Raw genomic sequence first — 25,905 nt, 5'->3', positions numbered from 1 at the left:
AAGAGTTTGTTTATGCTGTGATTTTATTGTCACGGTTGATGAACACTTTATGCTTGTAGCGAATATTTAAGTCGTGGTTTTTTTATTTTGAATGACCATAACTGAGCTGCTGTGAAATGTCTGAGGAGTTCTGTGGGATTTTAATGAGGCGCACTTTTTGCACCGATACTGAAAATGTTGTGCAGTGTTGGTAAGTGTTTCACTGCAGTATAAATGAACTCTCCTGATATACCACCACCTCCTCGTCTGTCTTCTCTGGCTCCTCAGCAACAACTGAGTGGACAAGAGCTTTGTGTGCCGTGTGTCATTTCAGCACAAAGAACAAGCCCTGTTGTTTCAATGTCCCTTTAAAAAAAGATAAGGACCGCTCCCTGCCAAAAGTGAATAACTGTCGTCAATTTGAGTTTGATTCAAAGCAGCAAACTCTGATGATGATTCGGATGCAATAGGTGTGTGTGTTTTGTTTGAGTGACTCAGCCTCTGTTTCCTGCCCTGCATCCTCACTCCATTTTATTTCTTTTTTTTTCCAGCTCTGCACAAAAAACAAGGGAGGGTTTGCTTATAAGCAGGCTATCCATTATAAATGCCCCTGTGCAAACACAGCCTGTATGCTCATTTCTCTTTTCTTTTTTTCCCCCTGTCGCCCTTCTCTCCCAGCAACAGAGAAAGGAGCGAGACATGGTGAGGCAGCAAGATAAAGGTCCCCACCGGAGGCTCGACGATATGAGACGGGAGGAAGATAGAAGGTTGGCTGAGAGGGAGCAGGTAACCAACCGCGGGAGATGTGGGGCTGCAATCGGCCAATCGCTGTCGCGTGTGGGCGTGTCCGCCAGCAACACAGTGCCAGTTGCTCTGGTGGTGAAATTCCACGAGTAGGTTGCCATAGCAGCAAGGGTCTAAATTAGTGTATTTATTCAGAGATGAGTTTTCTGTGGGTGAGCTCTCTGCGTCTCTTGTGCTCCGTTTCCAGTCTACTCTCAGCAACACAAGAGTCTGGCAACACGGCAACATCGCCCCGTGCTCCCAAACACTCATTGTATGCCACAAAATGACCACAATGTACTGCTAAATATCCAAACCTTCTCAACGCAGTGATTAGTGCGAAACCGTGATGTCATGTTTCAATGGTAACTTGTATTTGTCTCTTATAACTTCCGAGTGGAGACGGTGCATGTTTTTGCCGCTGAAATTAATTTAAAGAATTGTTATCAGTGCGATGCACAGTGTCTGTTTACTGGAATGCTGTTGCGTAACTGTTCTGTGCCTCTTATCTTTCTGTGTCCTGTCTTTTCTCTTTTCCCGCCTTTTAATGCCTGTCATTCCTGCCTCCTTACCTTTCCTCAGGAGTTTATCAGACATAAGTTAGAAGAAGAGCAGCGGCAGTTAGAAATCCTTCAGCAGCAGTTGCTTCAGGAGCAAGCACTGCTTATGGTAACTAGTCCTCACTACTCCTTTATCATGTCTTGTTTTGACTGCAGAGGTTTCCATGTCCTCTCGGTTACAATAGATCATTAGTGAAGGACATCTTTTGATCAGCACAGAAAAAAAAAAACCTGTGTCCTCACAACAATATGGCTTGTTTTCTTATTTTGCCAAGTTCAGTCACATATCACAAAACTGCCTCAGGGGGCTTTATAATTGGTACAGCATATGCCACCCTCTATCCTTACAGCCTCGATTCTGATAGGGAAAACCGGTGTTGCAGTGTTTTGTCAAAACAAACACTGCAGTGTTCCATGTCTGCCTGTGTTTGAGGTAGATGCTGTTAGGTCGAGGGAAAGGCAGACGATACTGCGTGTCTTGTAAAGGCATGCACTGACCTAGATTTTTGAGGGCAGATTTCAGAGTTTGTTATTGACTCTTGCTTACAGTGAAGAGAGGAGTTGCCACTCTCCTAACATCTTTGCTTTAGCTAGCTCCTGTGAAGCATACGAGGAGCTGTCATTCAGATTGAGCTGTAGTCTCGGCTCCTTTTTCTGTTTTGTTGGAACCGAATCCTCACTACTGTAGTTATGAGGCAATTGGGATAGTTTACCACATTTGCCTGCTATGTTACACATACACACAGGAATTATGGGTATGTGCATCTTCATAAATCACAGGGTCAGCCACAGGACAGTGGCCCTGAAGTGGTAGCACACCCCTAGGAACAGTGCCGTAATGCTGTGAGGCAATTTTGGTGTTCAGTCAGCATTTTAGGATAACATGACGTACACTGGCCACCAGAAAAAAAACTTTGCGCATACACCGACATTACCACAGTGCCTGTAATAAACTCTAATCCTCTCCTGATGTTTGAATCGGCTGTGATTATGCAAACTTAACGTTTCCTGCAGCTGATTCATAGTAATAGTCTTTCCATAGTGCCTTTCATTAGATGTAATGAAGAAAGTACCGGGCAAAATGTGAATCAAATAGAAATAAGTCACCTAAGTTTTGGCAGTGTGGAAGATTCCCCCTTTAAAAAAAACAAGTGTGTGTGTGTGTATATATATATATATATATATATATATATATATATATATATATATCCATGTTAAATATGTGTGTTGGGGTGGCAGCAGGGTAGATGTCCCTTTCCACAGGAGTTCACAGGTCCCTCTGAGCTGTAATCCCTCAATGTCCTCGGCCTATTCAAACGTGTCCTCCCACGTAGGGAAGCACCTGGGTGAGGCATTCTCACCAGGTGCCGGGCTGTGTTCTCTCACTGTGCAGGAACACCACATTGGTTTCTGAGAGGACTTTGGTTTGTTTGTCATCCACAGTTTCGTGCTTTCACTCACCACCCACAACATGTATGTGAGCATTGTAGTGTAGACTGACGTGTAGATCTAATGCTTTGCTGTGTGGCCCGTAGTGATTAAGAACAACAGCAATGATCTTAGCTTTATTACAACAGTTAACTTTGCCTCTGTGTACGTAAAGTTGTTTCTCAAATGTAACTTAATGTGAGACATTTCCTGCTTGAGAATCTAATCTCTGCTGTTATAAGAAGCAATGTGCTTGTTTCGTTATGTATGCCGTGGCCATCAAAAGGCGAGGAGACCTGTGCCTACAACTCACAGTGTAAAAGTGAGTCAGTTGACTTATTGGTTTTTCATTGTCAGTTAAATATACAGCACAAAAAGGTTTTGCTAAAAATATTCTTTTGATGTGCGTTTTGTTTTTTACGACCTGCCTGACCTGTTTTTCGTGTCCACTCTGAGACAAGCAATGACTTGACTGCAGTGTGTTTTGTTTTTTTTTCATCCCAGGAGTATAAGCGCAAGCAGCTAGAGGAACAGCGTCAGTCAGAGCGACTGCAGAGGCAGCTGCAGCAGGAGCATGCCTACCTGGTGTCTCTGCAACAACAGCAGCAAGAAAAGAAGCCCCAGCTCTACCACTACAACAAAAACCTGGAGCCCAACAACAAACCCACTTGGGCCCGTGAGGTAGCAATGTTGCCTACATTTGAAGCGTTGAGCGCCACAGTCACACTGCTGTACACTGGCCTGCAATGTGCATCCTCCTTTCATTGTCATCCTTATCGCAGGTGGAGGAGCGAAGTAAGCTCAACAGACAGGGCTCACCCAAAATCTGCACCACTGTCTCCGACAATGCCCTCCAGTCTCGCTCTGACTCGATCAGCCAGTCGGGAATGGTCCAGTCTTCTCAGACCCCACCAATGCAGAGGCCTGTTGAACCCCAAGGGGGGCAGGGAAAGGTGGGTGCAAAATTCAGTTGATTAAATCAACACAAGATACAGCTGCTTATGCCTTTCTGCCCTTAATTCTTTAGCTGCTTTATCCTTCATTGTCTCTGCTACCTTATTTATGCCTTTCTTTCCTTCTTTACCCCTCCTTTCCTTCTCCACACATCTGTGATCACTTTGTCCCTACATGTTAAAAACATCTCCTTGGAATACAAACACAACCTTGCGTTCTTCTCCACCTCGGCCTGCTTCGCCGACTCTCTCGTCCTCTCTTTCTTCCACTTTGCTGCTCCTCCCTCCTGGTGTGCTGCTGCTCCTCCTGTCCTCCGCAGTTCCAGATGGCTCACTTGGTTCCACTGAAGCCTTATGCCGCCCCTGTCCCTCGTTCCCAGTCCCTCTGTGACCAGCCCACTAAGACCATGTCCGCATTCCCCACCCAGGATCCCTCCCTTACCCCCTCACCCCGTCCCATCCACTCCAGAGAGCTGGTGCGACAAAACTCTGACCCGACTTCAGAAACGCCGGCACCACAGGCACACCAAATCGAGGATCGCGGCCCCTGGATCCGCCTGCCAGATGTGGAACTCCCACCCAAGGTGAGATCTTGTGGCTGGTTTTGACTCTGCAGTAGGTGTACAGACCCAAAACATAACCCCAGTTTGCAAAAGACTCCCATATTGACACACAAATAGTATGTTAGGAACTCATTTTGTCAGAACAGTGTTAAATGTAAGACTGTGATGTTTCCGTCCTCAGATTCCACAAAGGACGGCGTCTATTGCCACAGCTCTCAACACCAACCTGACCTCTGGCATAAGGCATCCAGTGCGAGCCAGGTACTAAAGGCAGCCTACTGATTTATCAGATGCTTACAGAAATGAGTGCCTGCTAAATGATGGTAGACGGACTTCAGGTAACTCGTTTGTATCCTCACTGCAGCAATCCAGATCTCAGTCGCAATGATCGCTGGGAGAGAGGAGACAGTATGAGCATCATAGCCAATCTTCCCCAGACTGGCTCTCTAGAGAGGCATCGCATCCTCAGTGAGTCCCCCCCCCGTGCTATTTCTCTGCAGACTGTCTTTACAGTGAGTTTGTTTTCAGAATTCTAACTCTGCAACCTTGTTATTTGTAGGTTCCTCCAAAATGGATTCGCCCATGCTCTCCCATGATAGCCGTCATAAGCCGGGGGAGTCTCGCACCTCCTCCCGCCCTGGGCGCCCTGCAGTAAGTGGTTGTTTTCAAACGGACAATATATTCGCTGTCTCTTCAGTATCCCCTACTTGTACAGCTAGGTTTAACATCAGTGTAGGGGAGCATGCAACACATAATATGGTTGAATTAAAAACACACCTGGTTTGTAAACTGACATGTCGTATACTAACTCAAGGTGTTCTTCTCACATTATCTTTCCTTTATGTTTTATAAGAGTCATGTCTCTCCTCTTCTTAAATCCCTGTTTGTTGACTTTACCTCAATTGTGCAGAGTTACAAGAGAGCTATAGGGGAGGTTAGTATCAGTGTCCTTGTGCGTTATGCAGTCCTCAGTGTTCATGCATGAGTTTGCATCTGCATTCATTGACTGTACGACATGTTGAATGAATTGCATGCTCTACACTTATTTATTTATCGGTGTAATCATGATTTGTCTTTGAATGAAATCCTACTCTTCAAATAAAAGCCTTTTTTCATGTGTTGTGGACATTTCACACTCAACACCGGCCTTGAAGCCTCAAAATCATCCCAACATGTCACCAGGTGGCAGGCTCTGAATTCAGAGGACTGGGAGTTTTTGAGCCCATCCTCCTGATGAGCCTTCACCTTCACTTGTGTTTGGATCGTCTTTAATATGATTTGCTGCTTTCTGTGATAGCTGAAATTATGTTGACAACATTTTTGAATGCATTCTTAAAGTAAATATGTGTGTGTGTGTGTGTGTGTGCAGGACCATGGCCTCTTTGCCAAGGAGCGTGCCGAGGAGCAGCCAAGGCTCCCAGTCAAGGCCAATGATTACTCCTCCTCATCGGAGAGCAGCGAGAGTAGTGAAGAGAGCGAGAGTGGCGAGGGAGCAGAGGAGGAAGAAAGCCCCACAGATCGGTAACACCTACAAATGATAGCAATTCAAGAAGCAAACAATTGTCTTTATTTGTCAAATTGACTTTGAAGTACAGTATTCAATACTGCGCTACTCTCTTTTCACACTCTTCCATTATCAGGCTCGGAGTCTTGTGTAATCCTTGACTTGTATTCCTCAATTGATTTCAGTCACAGGGACGCAGACACTGATTCAGTTAACACCATGGTGGTTCATGAAGACGAAGGCGAGGGGGGAGAGGGAGAGCAAGCCGGAGGCTACGGGGATCAGACCATGCTGGTGCAGAGGGTGAGTCATCTGTGCACGTAACGAGGCTTAAAATGCATTTTGACTTGATGGAAAATCAACACAATACAAGTCAAAGAATATTGCAAAGCTGCAGGACAGTTGTTCGGTGACAATGTTGCTTTATTTACGCACGTAACTGACCAAATGAATACATTATGTGGAACCATTGCACCCTTAATGAAGTCTCATATCAGAAAATGAAGATGCCCAAAACATCAGCGATGACTTTCAGGGTTCACTGAAAAGCCCCTTTGTAGATTAAATGTTCAAAAAGCACTCTGAATTAAATGAATGTAATAATACATTTGATTTTGTACATGTCAAAAACCACCCTGGGTTAGAGAAGGTTGGCAGAAGTCTTTGAGATTTTTGGAGAGACAGCAATATACTTTCACACAATCTGCAAATGTACTTTCGTTTTTTAAAGCAAGTCAGCTTCACTGACGACACAAATATTTATTTGTATCACTTTAGATCATTTATGTCATCCAATAGATTGCACAATTGATACCATCTTCAGGTCAGTTGGCATATACGATTGCTGTAGTTTGCATTGTTTGTGCTGTCAATAGCTGTGAGACACCGACATCAGCAATAAATAAGGTCCCAAACTCGTATATTTAACACCTTTTCAAAGAGTCTGTTCACGACGTTACTTTACGTCTTGTAGTTACTGTGGTGTGCTAACCAGACGGGTCATATCCTGGTGATTGATGCAGCAGATGATCATAGATCCAAGTCTGCCATTGACGATAAGTAATACATAGAGGTGTGTGTTTTCTCTTTTACCTGAAAGACCCCAGAGAAGCGGAGCCATAACGGATACACTAACTTGCCAGATGTGGTTCAGCCCTCTCACTCCCCCACAGATTCAGCCACTCACTCCTCCCCTGGGAAGGACTCTGTTTATGATGTAAGTTCTACTGATGCTAAATATATCGGTCCTAAATTCCTGGTTTTATTTTTTTTTATCTGCCCTCATTCCAGCCATGAAGTCCACCCATAACACAAAATTACATTTCACGACAATCTGTTCAGCTCGTTAGTGGAGACACCATCAAAAATATGACTCAAACGGGCATACAGTAGGCACACAAATATGTTTTTAACATTTTGAAACTAAAATCAAATAATGAGCAAACTAAAGTCTGCACAGACATGATGTTCACTGAAACAACACCTTTCTGCTCCACCAGTATCAGTCCAGAGGTTTGGTTAAAGCATCTGGCAAGTCCTCCTTCACCACCTTTGTGGATCTGGGCATGTACCAGTCCCCAGGAGGTACAGGGGATAGCATGTCTGTCACTGGTGAGTCATTCAATTACAGCATAATTAATTAAGAATGTAACTTGTTCATCAGCTAAATTCCCTTTTTAAAAGGATGAGTGGGAGATTTATGTCTCGTTCCGAAGCTTGTACCATTTTGCCGGCGGTTGCGTTTTCCTTTGGTCGATTAAGCCGTTTCCCTCGGGGCCTCCCTGTTTAGGCTCCAGGTTTGAGCAGCTGAAGATGGAGGTGAGGAAAGGATCCATGGTGAACGTCAATCCCACCAACACACGCCCCCCCAATGACACACCTGAGATCCGCAAGTACAAGAAGAGGTTCAACGCGGAGATCCTGTGTGCTGCCCTCTGGGGTGAGAACAGATTCAATACTCGAGTGTAACGATGAAACATTAGCTCTCTTAAACCAACTTATTAATCAAAATATGTTTATCTTTTGAGTTGCTAGACTCTGAGAGTTCAGTCAGATTATTGGTGCCATTATTTTAACCCTCATCTTTGGCTCAACAGCCTGACAAATAACGAATATGTCGGCTCCATCAGGTTAAAAATATGACCAAAACATCTGAAAGTTGTTTTTATAATGTGTCAACTTCAAAGTCCTGTTTCTCCATCCTCCAACAGTGCTGTAGGTAAAGTTGTCAATGGGTGACATTGTCGCAGTTACATCACATATTTATTAAAGCAATCTTTATTTTTTTCCTCCTCTAAAGAAAATGAAATTGTATCGTGGAGGTGTTGCAGGAAAGTTAAACCATACAAAAGTGTGTGTGTGTGTGTGTGTGTGTGTGTGTGTGTGTGTGTGTGTGTGTGTGTGTGTGTGTGTGTGTGTGTGTGTGTGTGTGTGTGTGTGTGTGTGTGTGTGTGTGTGTGTGTGTGTGTGTGTGTGTGTGTGTCCACCCGCCCCAGGTGTGAACCTGTTGGTGGGCACAGAGAACGGGTTGAAGCTGCTGGACCGCAGTGGTCAGGGCAAGGTTTACCCCCTCATCAACTCCCGCAGGTTCCAGCAGATGGACGTCCTGGAGGGCCTCAACCTGCTCATCACCATATCAGGTCATTACTGCTGCTCAGCACCAGTCTGCTCTCACCACACTTGGTTAAAGCCGTCTGTACTTTTGGCAAAGGACTGTCTTTTTAATGGGATGCCAAACACTAGATGCCAATTGTGCTCATGCCTTCAGAGTAATTGTTTTGCTTTGCATTTTGCCTTTGCACTTCAAAGCCACAGGAAAGCTTTTTTTATTTGTGTGTGTGTGCCGTGTGTTTAAGGGCTTGGAGGTGTTGTGAAAAGATGGTTTTGAACAAATATGTCAAGCCAATCCAGAGCTAAAAATAGGAAATATCGGTGTAATATACTGTATTGATAATGCGATGATATTTTGTTGGTTACTAATGTTCTTATCAGACACATAACAGCAGAAATATGTATGTCTGCACAGCTAAAACACACGTTTGTGCCAGTAACCTCAATTTAATGCATTTAAATAATCACTGATATGAGCCTCTTTGTAAGTGATCTCTGTGTCTATTAAGGCAAGAAAAACAAGGTGCGTGTCTACTACCTGGCCTGGCTGAGGAACAAGATCCTCCACAATGACCCTGAGGTGGAGAAGAAGCAGGGCTGGACCACTGTGGGGGAGATGGAGGGCTGCGTGCACTACAAAGTGGGTGAGTGACAGATGGAGGGCTGTTTTATCACCGCTGTCTATTCCACTCCGGAGAAGTTCTCATAAATGCATTTGGCCCAGTGAATTATTGATTGCGAGTATCTGATGTCAGATGGCCTTGTGGTTGTTCTCTCCAGTGAAATACGAGAGGATAAAGTTCCTGGTGATTGCTTTGAAGAATGCGGTGGAAGTGTACGCTTGGGCGCCCAAACCTTATCACAAATTCATGGCCTTCAAGGTAAGTCTCCCCTTTCCTCTGAGCTGGACTAGTGATGCCAGATCAGTCAACCAGAAGAGCATTTAAGTAGATCATCTTCTCGTTCTCACTGTCTGCTCCCTGCACTCCAGTCTTTTGCGGACCTGCCACACAGGCCCGTCCTGGTCGACCTGACCGTGGAGGAGGGTCAGAGGTTAAAGGTCATCTACGGTTCATGCGCTGGCTTCCACGCCATCGACGTGGACTCCGGAAACAACTATGACATTTACATCCCCGTTCATGTGAGTCGCGCAGCCGTCTGTGTTTCGGGTGATGTGAAACCTACAGGAAGTCATCCCTTCTGTTTTCCTCTCGAACAGATTCAGAGCCACGTGACACCGCACGCAATCGTGTTCCTGCCCAGCTCCGACGGCATGGAGATGCTGCTGTGCTACGAAGACGAGGGGGTCTACGTCAACACCTACGGGCGCATCATCAAGGACGTGGTCCTGCAGTGGGGCGAGATGCCCACATCTGTTGGTGCGGATCGAATCCCAAAACAAACTTGCATGGGCGTAGATCAAAGTGGATGTTATCAGCTGTGCAAACTATAAGCAGCGTGCCAAAGTACTAATGCTAACGTTTTGCCTTGCAGCTCATATCTGCTCAAATCAGATCATGGGATGGGGAGAGAAGGCCATTGAGATCCGTTCCGTGGAGACCGGCCACCTGGACGGTGTCTTCATGCACAAACGAGCTCAGAGGCTGAAGTTCCTTTGTGAGCGAAATGACAAGGTGAGAGAGAAGCAAGCTTAAAGGTGTGGGAGAGTCGGGCCACTGACAGCCGCTGAACCTAAACACGTCCTCTTGTGTCTGTGCTGTGCCTCAGGTGTTCTTTGCATCAGTGCGGTCTGGAGGCAGCAGCCAGGTGTACTTCATGACGCTGAACAGAAACTGCATCATGAACTGGTGAAGGAGCAGCTGCTCTGGTCAGTGTGTGTGTGGAACCCAGCGGGGTTCGGAGAAGGAAGGGCATCCGAAATTCTCACAACCGCATGCACACAACTGCGAACACCTTCCTCCCTTTCTCTTCAGCTCCCCCTCTCTCACACGCACTCATGCGGCAAACACACACACACACACTTTAAGACACACTTTCCACAGAGGCCCCCCCCCCCCCCCGGATAACATTCTCCCTGGAATCATCAAGAAATATCCCTGATGGCCTTCAAATGTTAATACCATCTCTTGATTTGTTCTGTAAATATTCTTGTCTTGAGCTGCTTTACTTGGTGGACCCGTGTTCTGTCGTAACTATTTAGTTCCTCATTGTGAAGTATGTTAAAAAGAAACATTCCTCGATGGTTCCACGTTTATGAAGAAGGCATTATTTACCAATACTGTATGTTGAAATGAAGCTGTAAATAGGTGGCACCTTACTCTTAGTAATCATTTGCCGGCGTCTTATATCGCCTCCCGTCGGTGTGTTGCCGCCGGACACGTGGACGTCGAATAATAAAAAAATGCTGGAACGCCCATCTGCTGTGGCTTTCTGACCCCCGTTGTTCTGGGGCTCTGATGAAGTTTAAAGGAAGTATTTAGTACAGAAAAATATATTACAAAGGGACATTAAAGTGGGGACAAAGTAGCTCGTTGAAGTGTTTTTAGTTCTGTACAGTAGACGGTAACCTGAAGTCCGGCTTTCACTAACCTTTTCTGACCTGAATGGCAAATGAGGTTGCAACTCTTGATCACATTAAGTAAGCCTTGAACGCTTCAAAAGCAAACTAGATTTCAATGAATAACTTGATCAAACCAATCAGAAGTCACATCCATGTGCAGTACTCACAATCAGGAATGTGAAATCTCCTACTTTGCCTTCTTTTGTTTTTCCTATGGTTTAAGTGAAGCCCTTCATTATTTGACTCATCAGGCTTGTATCTAAACTTTTTTTTGTTTTCATAGATTTACATAATACAAAAATGTTATTTATATGTAGTGGTTCTGTATTGGTATTGACCTACTGGTAATCTTACTTTTACTGTAATTATATTGCCATTATATTGCAATATATGCTAATCTGTGGAGTCTTTGTTTGAAGAGGGGAGTCTGTGTACTTGGCTGGTCGTGTCAGAGAGGGATGTTTGTCGGTAAAAGAGGACGTTGGAGGAACGTGAAAAGAGGGCGTCGCTGAGATCACAGTGATTAAGGGAGATCATTTCCATGGTCCTTTCACCCTCCTACCACAGTGATCTACCCTACTGTATCATATTTCAGTTCTAAGACTATTTAGTTCGTGTGGATCTCTTGTGTTTGCAGAGAACAGCTTGGTGTGGTGCAGTTCATTCTTTGTCTTGGGGCCAGTGGACAGATTTAATGTAGGGTGACTGCAATACCACAGAGGACTCCATCTCATCAGGCACTTTGGAGAAGACTGCTGGAACACTTGAGACGTAATATATATTATATCCGTACATTCTGCCAAAGTTCACCGCGTATTCTGCAGCGAGTGCAGGAAGCCAGGGCAAACGGAGCTCGGCTAAAATAGCAACTATAAAGATTTGTGTAGAAACTCTTCCTACAGATCACTAACCGATGTTCCTTTCTGTATATACAGCGAAAAATGGCAGCTGCCTTCTCACTAATATTATGGTATCGTGCTTAATGAGCTGCTTTGGATCTCCTATAGCTCTTGACTTTGTGTTTGTTAGTATTGCATAGGCCCCCCCCCCCCCCCCCCCTTTGTTTATGGGGATTAACTGTCTGCTTTGTTTAGGCAGCTGCACAAGGGAGATTCTGTGTGCTCTCATACACCGGGCAGTACGGTAGAGGTACGAGGCAGCGTCATCAGGAAGTAGAGTGCTGATTTTCCTGTCAGCAGTGGGTTGGTCCACACATGAATCACGCTTTTTGACCAGTGATTCACACGGCGTTACAGCACCACCGTGCTTCCACAGCACTTTGGTATCAACAGGTGGACATTTTAAAAGTCACTCCTGTCATCGGCATGGAGTTGTTTGGAAATTGTCTACATTTTTCAACAAGTTAGTTCATCTGCTTATAAATAGAAGCTGACATGTTGATGTTAAAAGAACAAAACTGTAATTTCTCTGTTAAAGCGCCAGCAGAAAAAGCTTTTGGTCGTTCTAAAGAGGAACCTCGGCTAGTGATCAGCGGGATCGTCTGCTAAAAGTTGCGAAGAAGATATATTTCATACAGGCAAAAATAAAGCTATAAAGCTATAGAGAATGCAGTACATGGTCAAAACAGAGGGCGTTTAATCAAAGAGTATATACAGAGATTGCTACTTTTGTGGTGAGATTATAAAACAAACTGTAAATGGGCATGGAAAGCACTTTCACTTCAGTAAGCGTATATCTCGAGCAGATAGTGTGCATGTAAGCCATGGAAATAGAGTATATAGTACTGTATCAAAGTTGTCCCCTTTTAGCGAATGTGTTTTCTTGAGTGTCTGGTATGTGCCATGACTTTCCGTTCTAATGCCACAATTACAATCCACCAGGAGCTCTGGCACTCGTGCTTTTTCTGGTCAAATCATTTTTTTATCAATCTGCCATGTTTACAGTTAAAGCAGTGCCTTGGAAGTTTAGAAGGTGAGAGATGTAAGGATTGGTTATGAGCCCCCCCCCCCCCCCCCCCCCCCCCCCCCTCCCACCACCACCACCACACACACACACACACACGTGTCTTACTTGAAATCTCACATTGAAGAGGCACAACCATATTTGCTCCCTTGATATGATTTGTGCCACTGAAGTCTAATCCCTAATATCCCGTTAACGGACTTGAAATGCCTTTTTTTTTTTTTTCTTTTTTTTTTTTTTTTGGCACCACGTATATATGACCTAAAAATGATTTTCCGACAATAATCCATTCACAAAGTTGCAATAACAATTAAATTGCCACGTGTCCAATTAATCAAGTGTAACATGTGAAGGATCTGCTCACAGCGGGAGCCAGCAGAGTGAAAAGCCATACGTATGAAACGCGTTTGTAGAGAGAACTTAGTACTTGTGTTAACTCTGCGTGTGACGTCTGCTCAGAAAATGTAGGTTCTTGCAGCAAAGATGAGAGAAAGCGCTTATTCTCGAATGACGTTGATTGCGTAATCGTGTCGTTGGGGAAAGTAGCTTGATATATTCTGAAAGGCCTATTTTATAAAATGTGTAAATTAGTCTACATTGAGAAATCAAAGTGAATGTACATCTATAAGACAGATTTGTATTTATATGAACATGTGTACTGCTCTAATAATCAAAGCACAATGTATTTTAAGGCAGATATCAAAGCTATAATTGAGTGCAACGGAGAGATGGAGTTTTTTCTTTTTCATTCACTCAGCAGTCGTCAAACTCGTCGGTGTGTAATCAGTCTAAGTGGTTGGTGATCGTGAAACGAGTCGTCCGCTGAGACAGCTGTGTGTGTGTGTGTGTGTGTGTAGACTGTCCATTACTGCAGCATGTCTGAGTTATGTAGCTGTAAAATGAATAACGTCCGTCTTCTTGTTACCAGAGGAGTCCGCTGTGACGCTCGTGGTGACTCAGATTGGCCTCGTGTGTAATTTGCCTTCGTGAAGGTGACGGGCTGTAAATATGCTCAGGTGACGACGGGAAACAGCACACAGGTGGTGCGGTGGGGATGTGAGGTTATTGACTCTTGGCAGCATTTAGGAAATGAAAAGTTCATCGATCAATTAGTGACATTAATTAACAGATTAGAGGAAGACTTAGTCAATTATCATTTCTTGACAACTTAAATTTTTTATGCATTTTTGTCACCAGGTATTAAAGTCCTTCAAGAGGAACTCCTGCTGATTTTACACTCCAGTCTGTTTACAGGTGTCGGAGTACGACTGCACATGTGGACATTTGTTTTTGAGGTTTGGATTTAGAAGGAAGTGAATTTACCAGACCTCTCTAGCTCGCTCCTCATCTGCTACTTGCATAACAGAATCTCTCACCAAACAGTTCGGTGCATTGTGGGTAATGTAGGCATTAGATTTTCACATTGAATAAAAATGTGCATGGATTTATAAAGTTCAATTGGTGTTTCTAATTCAGAAGTGGAGCCCCAAACACTGAATACAGAGCGATGGGCAGACATTTCCTCGACCAAAATGTTTGCAACGTCTCAGGTGTTGCCTGGCAACGTCAGTCAGTGCACTTACTGCCAATGCCACTGAAACAGACTGGTGTGTGTGTGTAAAACCAGTGGAGAACTCCTCAACACACATACTCACGTAGCCGAATATAAAGTTTATTTGGAAGACTTTAGTGTATTTCTACCTTGGTTTTTTGCAGTTGAATATGATTGTTTAAAGATGAAGCATAATACCATAGCGACATATTCATTTAATCTTCTTTATTGTCTGATTTGTGTTGACTGTTGTTTTTCTGGATAGCATTTTGATTAAATGATTTGACTTAGTAAAAACGGACTTGTTTACTTTATGAAGACTTTTCATGTTACCAATAAACAAAAGATCTCTCAAAACGAGCTCCTGCTCAAACTCTTGTGGCTCAGCAATGTTGTAAACGTGTGAACATGGACGAGTAGTTTATGGGTGAGCTAATACAGACCGGCAATTCGATTTAGGCAGTCGCTTCAAATATGAAGCTTTTTAAATTGTATGCAGCAGAAATTCTTACAAGTTTGCATTTTGTAACAGTTCTTGTAACAAGATGTTTCAGGACAGATTTCATTGCTGAATTCATGCAACAGCCAAGATGCATAGTTTGTCATCACAAAGAAAGAGCAGTTGTAGGTCGGAGCGCTGAACATGTAGAACACCGTCCTGAGAGACATTTCTTTTTCTTTCTTTTTAGTAAGCAATACAAGCATTTGAACAAATCCAAACCGTGGCTGTCCGTCTCCGTGTGGCCGACAGGAAGTGACTCTTCAGCGGCCTTTGGCAGACTGAATGTAGGCTGGTTTTTGTGTCGCTTTACTTTTGTGCGTAATCGCAAAGAATAACTGCTTCTCCCCGTCAGTTTAACACAATCGCCTGTTGGGATGCTTTGTTCTTGCTTCACTGTAGTGAAATCCCAGGAACTGCCTTTAGTGAACTCTGAAGTAATGTTAATATTGTGATGAGGCACTCTTCTCTCATCGCTTCTGTTTCTTATCAATAACGTGTGAATAGATTAGCAGCTGAAGCTGAGAGCAAGGCAGATCACACTTAAGCTCAAACTATGTGGATCTTTGGACAGAACTTCAACATCTATTATTCTTTTTCAATTACTTTTTTGTTTTGTTTTTTAAGACGGTAAACATGTTTGCAATGTTTTAGTGTGTGTGTGCGCGTCTGTGTTACTTGTGAGAGGTTAACTAACTCCAGATTGTATTTCATAGGCTGATACAACTTTAAACTTTCAAAAGATTGTGTGTTGAATGAATTCATGTCTTAATACAGAATTGTTTGAAAAATAAAATACCTTAATCTCATTCGTCCGGTTTCATGTCTTTGACTTCTGAATAAATGTCCGTTGTACAGATTTGAATGTCGATGAACTACATTTCTTTGAATTCTCATTACTGGAGACCTAAGCTTGCCTCTCCAAAATAATTGTCAATACTTTTTAAAGGCCCTGCTCACCCCCATTAGACCGTTGCTCAGGCTGAAGGTGGGCGGAGCTACACTAGGATTACAAGAGGCCACTGGACTTAGTTCTACTAATAATGATAAAGATGTAAATGTGCAGCAAAGATAAAGATGTCAATCAAGCAGAGTGTTCACACAGGCATTTTCAGGGCGACTAATTGAGCTGACCTGTGGGTGCACAGGGCCTTCAAGAATATAGTAGTGAGAATATTAAATATAAGCCACCGTTTAACCACATGATGGTGCTAGAATCCACTTGGACCTGTTGTCCCCGTCACTGGATTTGTGTGACGTATATAACAAATTCAAAATGTCCACCTCACCGGAAACCCAGCTCAATATTCCCCAGCATGCCATTCAATGGATGAAATGAATTGCCGTAAAGATTTGTTTTTTGTAATAAAGCCATTTGTGTCCTTATTTTGTGAACCTGAGATGCTGAGTGAGCTGCAGCGCCTCCTGGTGGCTGAAGGTAAAAACACTTCAATCCTGCAAGAATAGCTAAATCTCTTCCTGTATGAAACATTTTAGTTCAACTTCAATCAACAGATATGGAAACACAAACTATCCTTACCTGAGCAATGAGTGATGATTGGAAAGTGTATCAAATAACATTTCTGTGACTTGAGCACAGGTGACATGTTTTTCCTGCAGTAGAAATGGAGCAAGACTGATTCTTAACATTCAAGATATTTAAATTGTGACGGTTTAGGTTCTTTCCACATTTCTAATTAAATAGGTTACTAACTACAACTGTGGTATCCGCTGTCAGGTGGTCCAACTTTAAACTTTGTATTATGTTGTTGCAATTATACCGTTTTTATTATAATGGTTTTAAATAGTACAATCACTGCAATACATTTCAGTTGAGATTCTTAAAATAATCCTCTTTCCAATGATGTCTGTGATAAATGTTTCACTGTAAAACGAGAATAACTAGTTTGTTATTCTTGTTTGTGCTAAAATGTTTCTCGGCTATTTTGAAACTATACCATTCATTTAACAGCATGGGTCAATGTACCAGAACAAACATTGTAATGTCACGTACCAGGCTGAACGACGCATGAAAACACTTGTTTTCTCTCCGGTTGATCAGCTTCACAAGTGTATGAATAAAGAAACAGTGCTTTAAAAAAGGAAACCACAATAACTGGCAGGAGAGGCTATTATTTATTAATATTATGTACAATTATACCATTGTCATGTCCAGATAATACATTGATAAAGTCAAAGTATGAATACTGGCTCCTGCTTTATTAAGATGCGTCTTACAATGTTTTTATTTTTTTTTCACTCAACTTTGAATCTCAGATCTTTAATGTTTTTGTTAATTTAACTTTTATCAATATTCTCTATTAATAATCCTTAACGTGTATCTGAGGCACACAGGGAGAACATGAATAAAATAAGTGTAAAAAAAAAGAAGAAAACCAAAACTGAAGAGATTTACTGTATGCGGGGGTACATATCTATAAAAACAGTGATTACATGATGTTTCGAACAGATGAAAATAAGAGTTGATATTTCCTTGGACTCTGTCGATCATCGGCTCATCCTGTCTGTCAGTGTTTTGTTTTGTTGTCGTTGTTTTCAGTGTTAATGGACTCACATAATTCTCTTTCCACAACCATTCTTCCTTCACATTAGCATCGCTGAGATACATGTGGTACTGAGACAAAAATAGTACAGAAAAATTTGTCTGAAGTGCATTTTGGACTTCATTGTAAACAAAGACAGAATTGTCAAATAACGTCTTCTCCCCTGTTTAACTCGAGGAGCAGTGTCTCTCAGGAAAAAGTGTGTGTGTGTGTGTGTGCGTGTGTGTGTTACGTGAATGAGCGTGTTAGACGTGTTAAAAGGCTTCAGGTAATAGTGGCATTTGTGTTTTTTATTTGAGCAGCTGAAAAATCAACTGTTTTTTGTCACATTTTTACATTTTACAGATTATGTGTGTGTGTGTGTGTGTGTGTGTGGGGGGGGAACTGTACTTAAACCAGCTGTAGGTAGTGAGGGCATGTGTTCAGGTTTTGTGTCATCTTGTCCTGCATACAGCATGTGTGTGTGTGTGTGTGTAAACTCATATCTAAGTCATATATATTATGTACAGTACAATGTTGCAGTTTGTCTGTTGAATCTTACATACAGTGAATACAGGGTGCAAACAGTGTCCCAAGACGGGAGCAATGTCTGTCTGTTTGTTGGACGTGCGTGCGTGTGCGTGTGTGTGCGTGTGTGTGTTTGCGGTTAATGTGCGTGGCTCAGTTCCAGATCTTAAGGAAGCTGTCCCAGGACCCGGTGCTCACCGCCATGCCGTCATCCGTCACACCCAGACAGCTCACACGATTGTCATGGCCGGCCAGGACCCCTGCAGGGGGGACAGGGACAAACAAAAGAGGAGTTGTTGCTGTAACTGTATAACTGCACTTTCTGTTATTTCTAAAGGGATCTGTGTAACTCTGCATTATTTTTAAGAAGGTAAATTAGCCTTTGAATTGGGTAATGAAATGAGGCATGAAGTTTTCACACTCTCGTTTTGCACCAAACACGCTTTCACTTGGTCCCTGAGTTAAATATTGCAGGTGATAAGTGATACAATATGGACTGTTGCCTTTTCGTCCTCTAATCCTTTGGTGAAGTGTATAAACGCATACCTACGATCGCCCCTTTCTGGCAGAACTCTACAGACTAACTAAGATAGAAATAATGTTAAAAGCAAATACATTTGGTGTCTCAATGAAGTAACTCCACGAGGAAGATAATCCTCACTTGAGCTGCAGGTTGAACCTTTCCAGACCTACTCTTTGAGCTGTTTCCTCTCGCCTGACCCACTCACCTGCTCTGTCTCCCTTCATGGCGTCCCAGATGTTGCAGTTGAAGTCATCATAACCAGCCAGCAGCAAACGGCCGGAGCGCGAGAAAGCCACGGAGGTGATGCCACAAATGATGTTGTCGTGGCAGTAGAGGCTGAGCTCCTGGTCCGCGCGCAGGTCAAACAGCCTGCAGGTGGCGTCGTCTGAGCCGGTGGCAAAGGCGCTGCCGTTGGGAAAGAACTGAGGAGCAGCACGGGGAGATGAATGAGAAGCAGGAAGTGTGGATACAGGTACATGAAGAGACAACAAGTAGGTGATTCTGTCCCCTATAGAGTCCCCTATTCCCTTCTATGACGGAAAACTATGCTCTCATTGGCTACTAGTGTCTCGGCACTCGGACTGAATCTGATCAGATGATCGCGGCGTTTTCAAAACCAAATCTGTCCAGCTGTCATCCATCAGATTTAACCTGTGTGGTACATCAGTCCAGAGAGTTGGAGTCTGGACTGATGCAGGATGTTCAGATATGGTGTTAATTGATCATCTTGTTAATCCTCTAGCGTGCTCCCGGTTTAAATCCCCCCCCAAAGCTGGAGACAAGACAGCGTGTGACGTCACTGAGACAAATCCTGGAGGCGCTCTGTTGATCGTCTGTTCGGCGGTTTCCAGACTGACACTTTAGACCATTGTTGCGCCGACACCAGTGCGAAACATTTGGAATTCCTAATGGACATATTGGTTGATGCACAAAACAGTTTCTTGATCCATTTTTGTTCCATCTCTCTTTAGATTTATTATAATTTATTAGTGTGTGAAGCTTATATTTTTCTATTTAGGATTATTTTTTTCAGACTTAACAAAGCTCCTGCAGAGTTTTAGGAAGAAAATGTTTCCCGTGACGCATGAACTGAACTTCATGTGTAAAAATTGACGAGTGCCCCTTTAAACTGCAATCACAGATCATTTTGTTTTCAACAGTACGAATGAAGATACATATATTTGTACTTGTTTGGTCACTCCGTTCCCCGAGCACACTCACACAGATGGCGTTGATGTCCGACTCGTGGCCTGTGAAGGTCTGCCGGCACATGCTGTCCCTGATGTCCCACAGTTTGACCGAGGCGTCGCAGGCTCCTGACACAAAGGTGCGGAGGTCGGGCGACAGGGACAGGCTCATGACGTCGCCGCTGTGCCCAGAGAAAACCGTGGTCTGCTGACTCGTCTCGATGTCCCACAGTGCACTGGGGCGGAGGGGCAGAGTTAGACACTGATCAGCTCGCGACAAACACGCTCGCACTTTTGATCTCAGTGGCTCACCATGTGGTGTCTCCTGAACTCGTGATGATTTGATTGTCGTCAATGAAACGGCAACATGACAGGTAACCTGAGAGAACAGAGCAGGTGTTTGTTGAAACTTGCATATTGACAGGTGATCCTATACATAAGTGGCATTCCTAGGGTATACTCTGTTATATAACAGGCACAAAAAACCCGAATATTATTGCAACAGTGCACTGACTTTACAGAAAAAACATGAGGGTACCGTTGTGTAGACTTTGACAGACACCTGATATGTTATAATAGCATCGTATTAGAGTCTCGCAGACAGGAGTCGATGTCTCCGCTCATTAAGACGGCGCTGCCCTGCGATGAATTGACCACGTGAACGAAATCTTCTTTGTTCAGGGCTGTGGGAGCAGAGCTTTCCCACGAGGTAGGGGTCTCATCGGTTGATGCGGTTGAGAGCGTGACCTTCTCTCACCTGTGTGGCCAGGTAGCTCCCTGCTGACCCTGACGTTGCCCTCGCGAGTCTTCAAGCAGTAGATGGAGCAGATGTTGTCCAGGCCTCCGCAGGCCACGTAGTTCCCAGACGGGGCGTACGCACAGGTCATCACCCAGGAGGAGCGCAGGGGGATGGCGTGTATCTACGAAGGCGTGGAGGCAACAGACGTTCAACTTTTGGACTAGAAAGAAAAACCCTCCAGCCTAGTAATAACACTAACCTAATGCTGACGTTAGAGTAAGTCATGACAATGGTAGCACGAGAAGCTGTGACGAGTCAACCACCGACGACTGATGTGACTATTTATCCAGCTGATGAGAAGAATTACTCGGCTGACTTTACCTTGTTAGTGGTGTAGCTGTCCCAGATGATCAGTTTTCCATCTTGAGAGGCACTAACCAGAAGCCTGGAGACACAAACGTTCAAACTTTATTCATCTGTTTCAGTTACAGTGATCCCCATCTTAGTTTGGCATGTAGGCATGATATATGTATCCATATGTAATGTATTATCTCATGTTAAGTTGCTGAATGAATGTCGCCAAATTGCAATGTCTGAAGTGTTTGCTACAGTAGCGACTCACTTTGAGTCAGTGCCCCAGTGCATGGCGTAGATCTTGGCGAGGTGGCCGCGGAGGGTGCGTCTCGTCCGCATCTGAATCCGCCCCACAGGATCCAGACCAGCAGTTATCTGGGTTAGAGGGGAGAGGTTAAACAAAAATGATTGTATTCATAAAAATCGCCCTTTTTTTTATTGATAACTGTGGGATGGGAGGTTCCACAGTGAAGTGTCTTGAGATTGTAACAATATTGTAATATGCCATTCCAAATTTGATGATACAAATACATTTAAATGTAAAAAACTAAAAAATCTCATTTACGAATGATGACATTAAAGTAATGTATAAAGCAAAGCACAGGAAAATGTTAAACCACCATGTTTATACTGCTGGTGATCATGTTATTAGTTATAAATCATCAATGACTAAGCATCTATATTTTCCCAAAAATAATGAACTTATTATCACGTTTCCAAATCGATGGTCACCAAACCAATTATTCTCACTAGAATCAAACCCCCGACATCTTGAACAGATATAACAGACATTCAGGGGCCCTTACCTGTGTCAGGGTTGAATCTCCACATGCTTTCCTGGCATCCTGTTGGACAGGGAATCATAGGACGAAAAAAACAAGACATTACACAACATGTAAATCTATCAGTGGATGGAAACTAAACTCTAAAAACACTGGACTCACTCTTATCTGGTTCCTAAGCTGCTCGGCCTCCTGGCGAAGCTGCTCCAGCTCACTCATTTTGGATTTGTCTGAGCCGTCACCTGTTGGTCGTGGAAAAACTTAAAATGTCAGTCTCAGATTTACATTAAGTATCATCTCATAATTGCTGTATATGAGTGAGCCCCACAGGGATTAGCATCGTTTTATGATTTGATAATCCACTATAATCCAGGAGTCCACTTTCATCAAAAATGAATCAATTAGGTGAAATAATGTACTTAAAACACTGTTTGTAAGAAATAATAAAATAAATACACACACATTTTAATCTCTACGGTTTACTGAACCCACACAGTGAGAAAAAACCTTGTAATCTGTTTATGGCTGTGCAACCATGCCTGGTTTAACTGAGGAGAATAATCTGTAATGACTAAACCTCTATCCAGCAGCCAGCATCAGCAGGCAGCAGACACTGAGCGAACACTCCCTCTAAAGCCGAGGGAACTTGTTACACTGTGCAATTACAGGTTGTGTATCAAGTCCGAACTGGTGCTAATGCTGGATACAGTCATCTGCATGTCGTCGGAGGCACTGCGGTTTGGAAGAATTAACATGGCAGGAGTTATATCATTTCAGCTATGGGCCAACTGCTCTCACACTGTGCATCACGTCAAGCTTTCGGGAGGAAACAGCATTTCCTGCTCCTGATAGGAGCACAGTTACACATTCAAAACCGCTTCCCAAACAGGGAGCTTCTATTTGCATTTGTGCAGCAATTCAAATCCACAGCAAACATGCATACAGTGCACACTGCAAAGGAAGAGCAATTAGCTACAGTAGGTCACTGTTCCCTGGAGGGGACCTGCGACCAGATGGATCACACGGCACTAATGGAAGCCAAAAGGGCCGCATCATGGGTCTCAGTCTCCTGGCACAGCTGCTCATTTAGCCAATGAGGAGGATAAAAAGCTGAGGGGGGGGGGGGGGGGATGTGATGCATCACAGATCAGGCCTGGATGGGTCCGACCAGATGCTGGGATGCATGTTCCCAGTAGCCTGCGAGCATCGACTGGATGGCGAGCAGAGCTGTGACGAAGTCATGCCGATGGACGGAGTGGAAAAAAAAAAAGAAGAAAAGACCCCCACACATCACAGCCAACATGACTCCACCTGCACTGATGCATGGCCAGACGAGAGGCTGTACCTCCTTCACCACGATGAGGAAGGTTAACGTGAGAATAAAGCCTCATCTGAACATCTGAGGAGTAGTGGCCTCTTTTTTTAAAATTAAAGAGCACATTTTATAACACAAGGAGAGAGAAATGATGCCCGAAAGTGTGCCTGGCCCCACCCCTTCGGATGCACATCTGATGTGGAGCTACATCGACATGGCATGACTGCATCTGCAAAACTGGAGATGGAGTGCAGAAGCCGCTGCATCTTTGACAGAGCAAATGTTAATGTCAGAGAGACTGTGCGGCTACGCTCAGTATAACCCAGGTTAACACACACACACACACACACACACACACACAGGCCTGTGTGCTGGGAGCTCCGCACGGTGTCAAAAAGCCGCCGTAAAGAAAGAAGCGGGTACAAGCCAGATTCAGATATATAGGATGTACTCCATAAGGGTCTTTTTTTAGTTTCACCTTCCGCCGCATTTATATATAAACCCAGTGTCTCCAAATAAGAAGGGCAGGCCCCCGTGAAAACAGGCTACATCACATCGCATATCGATCAGCACCGAGCGGCTGATGGAGGCCTTGACCACATCTCGTTTCAGATGCTGAGCTCCTAAAATGCGGATGTAGCGAAGTTAATTTAGTCGAAATGATGCCACGAATAGAGCACATCATCGGCCAGCCATCTTACGCTCCCCGCGCTGGCCTACAGCGGCTGTCACCGTGTTTGATAATGGGGTGGCTACCTGTTAATTCTCCCGATGATTTTGCAGCTTTTTTTTTTTTTTCCTTCCGCGAAAAAAAAAAGCAACGTCCCCCGGAAAAAAAAAAAAGGAATCCCGTGGAAGGGTTTTAACTATACGTCTTTCTCACTCATTAAAAAAAAAAAAAAATGAGATCCACTTTAAAGTCCGTGTGTCACGATTAGGCTGTTTCCCAAATCCTTCAGCGAACAGGCAAACGGAGGAGGGCTACACACATTTCCATTTCTCTGCTTTAGTGGAGCCTCCTGAAAAAAAAAAGAAAAAAGAAAAAAGATGAGATCTGCTGCTGCTGCTGCTTGTGTTGCCGTTTCCTCCTCGAAATGCTTTCCCCTCCTTTGCTTTTCACGCCCGACCAGTTAACAAAAACATCTTTGTCCAAATGCGACGTAAACAAACAGAATTTCGGCTCGGTGCTCGGCCCGCATCAAGCTCTGTCCATGAAATACTACACAGTCCGTTTCACTCCGATTCTGCTTTTCGTGACGTTATCCTCGTTTCCTTCCTCTCTCTGGTTTCCTCCTCCCTCTGCCGACACTTCATCAGGACAACCGCCTCCGAGCCGGCAATGAATTACTGAGTAAAATCGGCCTCAGATGAGAAAATAATGCCATGAAACAAAAAGAGAACTGCTTCTATAAGCTGCAAGACATCAACCCATCAGTAGACCGACTGCGTGGATTGTGTCACAGTATAATGCGCCGCGGCCCTCTCGGTCACTTATCCACACGGTTCCTGTTTTTTTTTCTTTTTTTCTGAATATCATTATTCAGAAACAAGCAGCCAGATCACGCGGTGGGCGCTTGCAGAAGGATCCTCAAATCCGGGCATGGAGCATGTTTCAACCACACCCATCTCTTAAATACCAGTAAATCCCATGACCCCCCCCCCCCCCCTGATCAGATCACTCTGCAGTTTTGGGATCCTTTTGTCACATGGACTCGTCAGTTGTAGATGTTCAGCGGGAGGTTGCTCATAATGTTGTTGTTGTTTTTTTTACTAATGCTCATTTCATGTTTTTTTTTCAGGATGCAGCACAATGAGTAACATATGTGGAAGCATGGCCTCGTTGTGAGCATACATGCTCATCCTCTCCACTCTGATGTTACAGAATGTGCATCACGCATCACGGAGGTCAAATGAACAAGAAATCAGAGCATACAGGGCTGAACTGCTGGTTGGATCAGGTGACGTTTTGCAGTAGCTCACTCTGCTGAGACTGATTCAGTGAGTGAGTCCTTTTATTTAGTATGGGATGTATGAAATAAATGTGGATGTGATTCAGAAATCCCCCCCAATGTTGCATCACTCCTCATTCATTGCATCTATCTATCTATCTATCTATCTATCTATCTATCTATCTATCTATCTATCTATCTATCTATCTATCTATCTATCTATCTATCTATCTATCTATCTATCTATCTATCTATCTATCTATCTATCTATCTATCTATCTATCTATCTATCTATCTATCTATCTATCTATCTATCTATCGCTCTGTCTGTCTATCTATCTGAAGCTGATTAAATAAAGGCAAATTATCTTCTCTATTTCTATAAGCAACTGTTTGAGAACATAACATGTTGGCATTTGCTCAGTGTTATAAGATATTGGGCAGAGTATTGGAAACCATTGATGGAGGAGCTGGTGAAATAAGATGGAGATGCTGCATGTCTATAACATCACAATCCCCTTTGTTCATTGTCAGAGCGTGTTTGTTTTTTCTTCTCTAGACTATTTGAGCTATTCCATTTTTTTTTTGTTATGATGAAAGAAAAATCCCAATATTTTAACGATAACCTCACTTGACATCACAGGTCAGTCCTGCTACACATAATGTATCAGGCCCTCCTCCCTCCCTCCCTTTCTATTTATGGACGTCGTCTCTGTCCCAACAGTGACCCCTGGTGTGGAGAAGAGACATTACAGTCCAGCCGACAGAACAACTTTACACCAGCGCCTCATGGGCATATATATGTGTGAATGCAAGTTTTTTTTTAACTCTTGGTGGACCCAGCAGATTAACAACTCACCACCTCATGTAGGCTCCACGTTTTGGAAGTTATTAATACGTTATTGGTGATGTCACGTTTGACTGCAAGTAAGGGGCGTGGTAACTTTCGGCAAGCAGCAGTTCCTTTTGCTCATACGGTCTGTGGTGTTTTGTTTTTTTTGCCCTCCCCTTTTGGCAGTCACATGGTCGGTTTCTGCTCCTCCCGTGACACTTTTGAACAAATAATAGAGGAGCGAGGCGTGCCATGGCTGCTGTGTTGTTATTGGGCGG

The 25,905-nt window shown here is 43.7% G+C and overlaps 2 protein-coding genes across 10 annotated transcripts in view; one reads left to right on the top strand and one right to left on the bottom strand.

Annotated features, from left to right (window-relative positions):
- Positions 1-15,684, top strand: part of mink1 (misshapen-like kinase 1) — a 28,460-nt gene extending 12,776 nt beyond the window's left edge. Inside the window, exons 12-32 of one of the 9 annotated variants that reach the window (XM_079283887.1) lie at positions 658-765; positions 1,345-1,431; positions 3,037-3,072; positions 3,255-3,431; positions 3,533-3,703; positions 4,024-4,287; positions 4,448-4,527; positions 4,631-4,734; positions 4,826-4,917; positions 5,636-5,787; positions 5,956-6,073; positions 6,870-6,986; positions 7,270-7,381; positions 7,560-7,709; positions 8,266-8,409; positions 8,890-9,024; positions 9,161-9,261; positions 9,372-9,521; positions 9,600-9,759; positions 9,875-10,014; positions 10,109-15,684. In XM_079283887.1, the coding sequence (XP_079140013.1) occupies positions 658-765; positions 1,345-1,431; positions 3,037-3,072; positions 3,255-3,431; positions 3,533-3,703; positions 4,024-4,287; positions 4,448-4,527; positions 4,631-4,734; positions 4,826-4,917; positions 5,636-5,787; positions 5,956-6,073; positions 6,870-6,986; positions 7,270-7,381; positions 7,560-7,709; positions 8,266-8,409; positions 8,890-9,024; positions 9,161-9,261; positions 9,372-9,521; positions 9,600-9,759; positions 9,875-10,014; positions 10,109-10,192 (2,682 nt within the window). In that variant the 3' untranslated portion in view covers positions 10,193-15,684. Of the gene's footprint in view, positions 1-657; positions 766-1,344; positions 1,432-3,036; positions 3,073-3,254; positions 3,432-3,532; positions 3,704-4,023; positions 4,288-4,447; positions 4,528-4,630; positions 4,735-4,825; positions 4,918-5,635; positions 5,788-5,955; positions 6,074-6,869; positions 6,987-7,269; positions 7,382-7,559; positions 7,710-8,265; positions 8,410-8,889; positions 9,025-9,160; positions 9,262-9,371; positions 9,760-9,874; positions 10,015-10,108 lie in introns of those variants that run through there. The other 8 variants (XM_079283889.1, XM_079283888.1, XM_079283886.1 and 5 more) reach the window with 8 other exon arrangements.
- A 1,319-nt stretch (positions 15,685-17,003) lies between these two features.
- gnb2 (guanine nucleotide binding protein (G protein), beta polypeptide 2) lies at positions 17,004-24,320 on the bottom strand. The gene is made up of 10 exons (XM_079283907.1): positions 23,603-24,320; positions 21,694-21,773; positions 21,556-21,594; positions 21,018-21,124; positions 20,777-20,840; positions 20,414-20,576; positions 19,969-20,035; positions 19,691-19,892; positions 18,675-18,891; positions 17,004-18,206 (listed from the first exon to the last, which is right to left on the bottom strand). The coding sequence occupies exons 2-10, from the start codon at positions 21,748-21,750 to the stop codon at positions 18,100-18,102; spliced, it is 1,023 nt and encodes a 340-aa protein (XP_079140033.1). The 5' UTR covers positions 21,751-21,773; positions 23,603-24,320; the 3' UTR covers positions 17,004-18,099.
- Between the last annotated feature and the right edge of the window lie 1,585 nt (positions 24,321-25,905).

This window comes from Melanostigma gelatinosum (assembly GCF_949748355.1).
Source record: "Melanostigma gelatinosum genome assembly, chromosome: 14".
NCBI classification, from domain to species: Eukaryota; Metazoa; Chordata; class Actinopteri; order Perciformes; family Zoarcidae; genus Melanostigma; species Melanostigma gelatinosum.
This window is presented reverse-complemented; position numbering and strand designations above follow the sequence as displayed.

Excerpts from the sequence above, each read along its gene's own strand:
- gnb2 (XM_079283907.1), bottom strand. The coding sequence starts at position 21,750 with ATGAGTGAGCTGGAGCAGCTTCGCCAGGAGGCCGAGCAGCTTAGGAAC. Across the intron at positions 20,841-21,017 it reads CACTGGGGCACTGACTCAAA|GCTTCTGGTTAGTGCCTCTC; the intron begins GTGAGTCGCTAC and ends TTGTGTCTCCAG. Across the intron at positions 18,207-18,674 it reads CATGAAGGGAGACAGAGCAG|GGGTCCTGGCCGGCCATGAC; the intron begins GTGAGTGGGTCA and ends TCCCCCCTGCAG.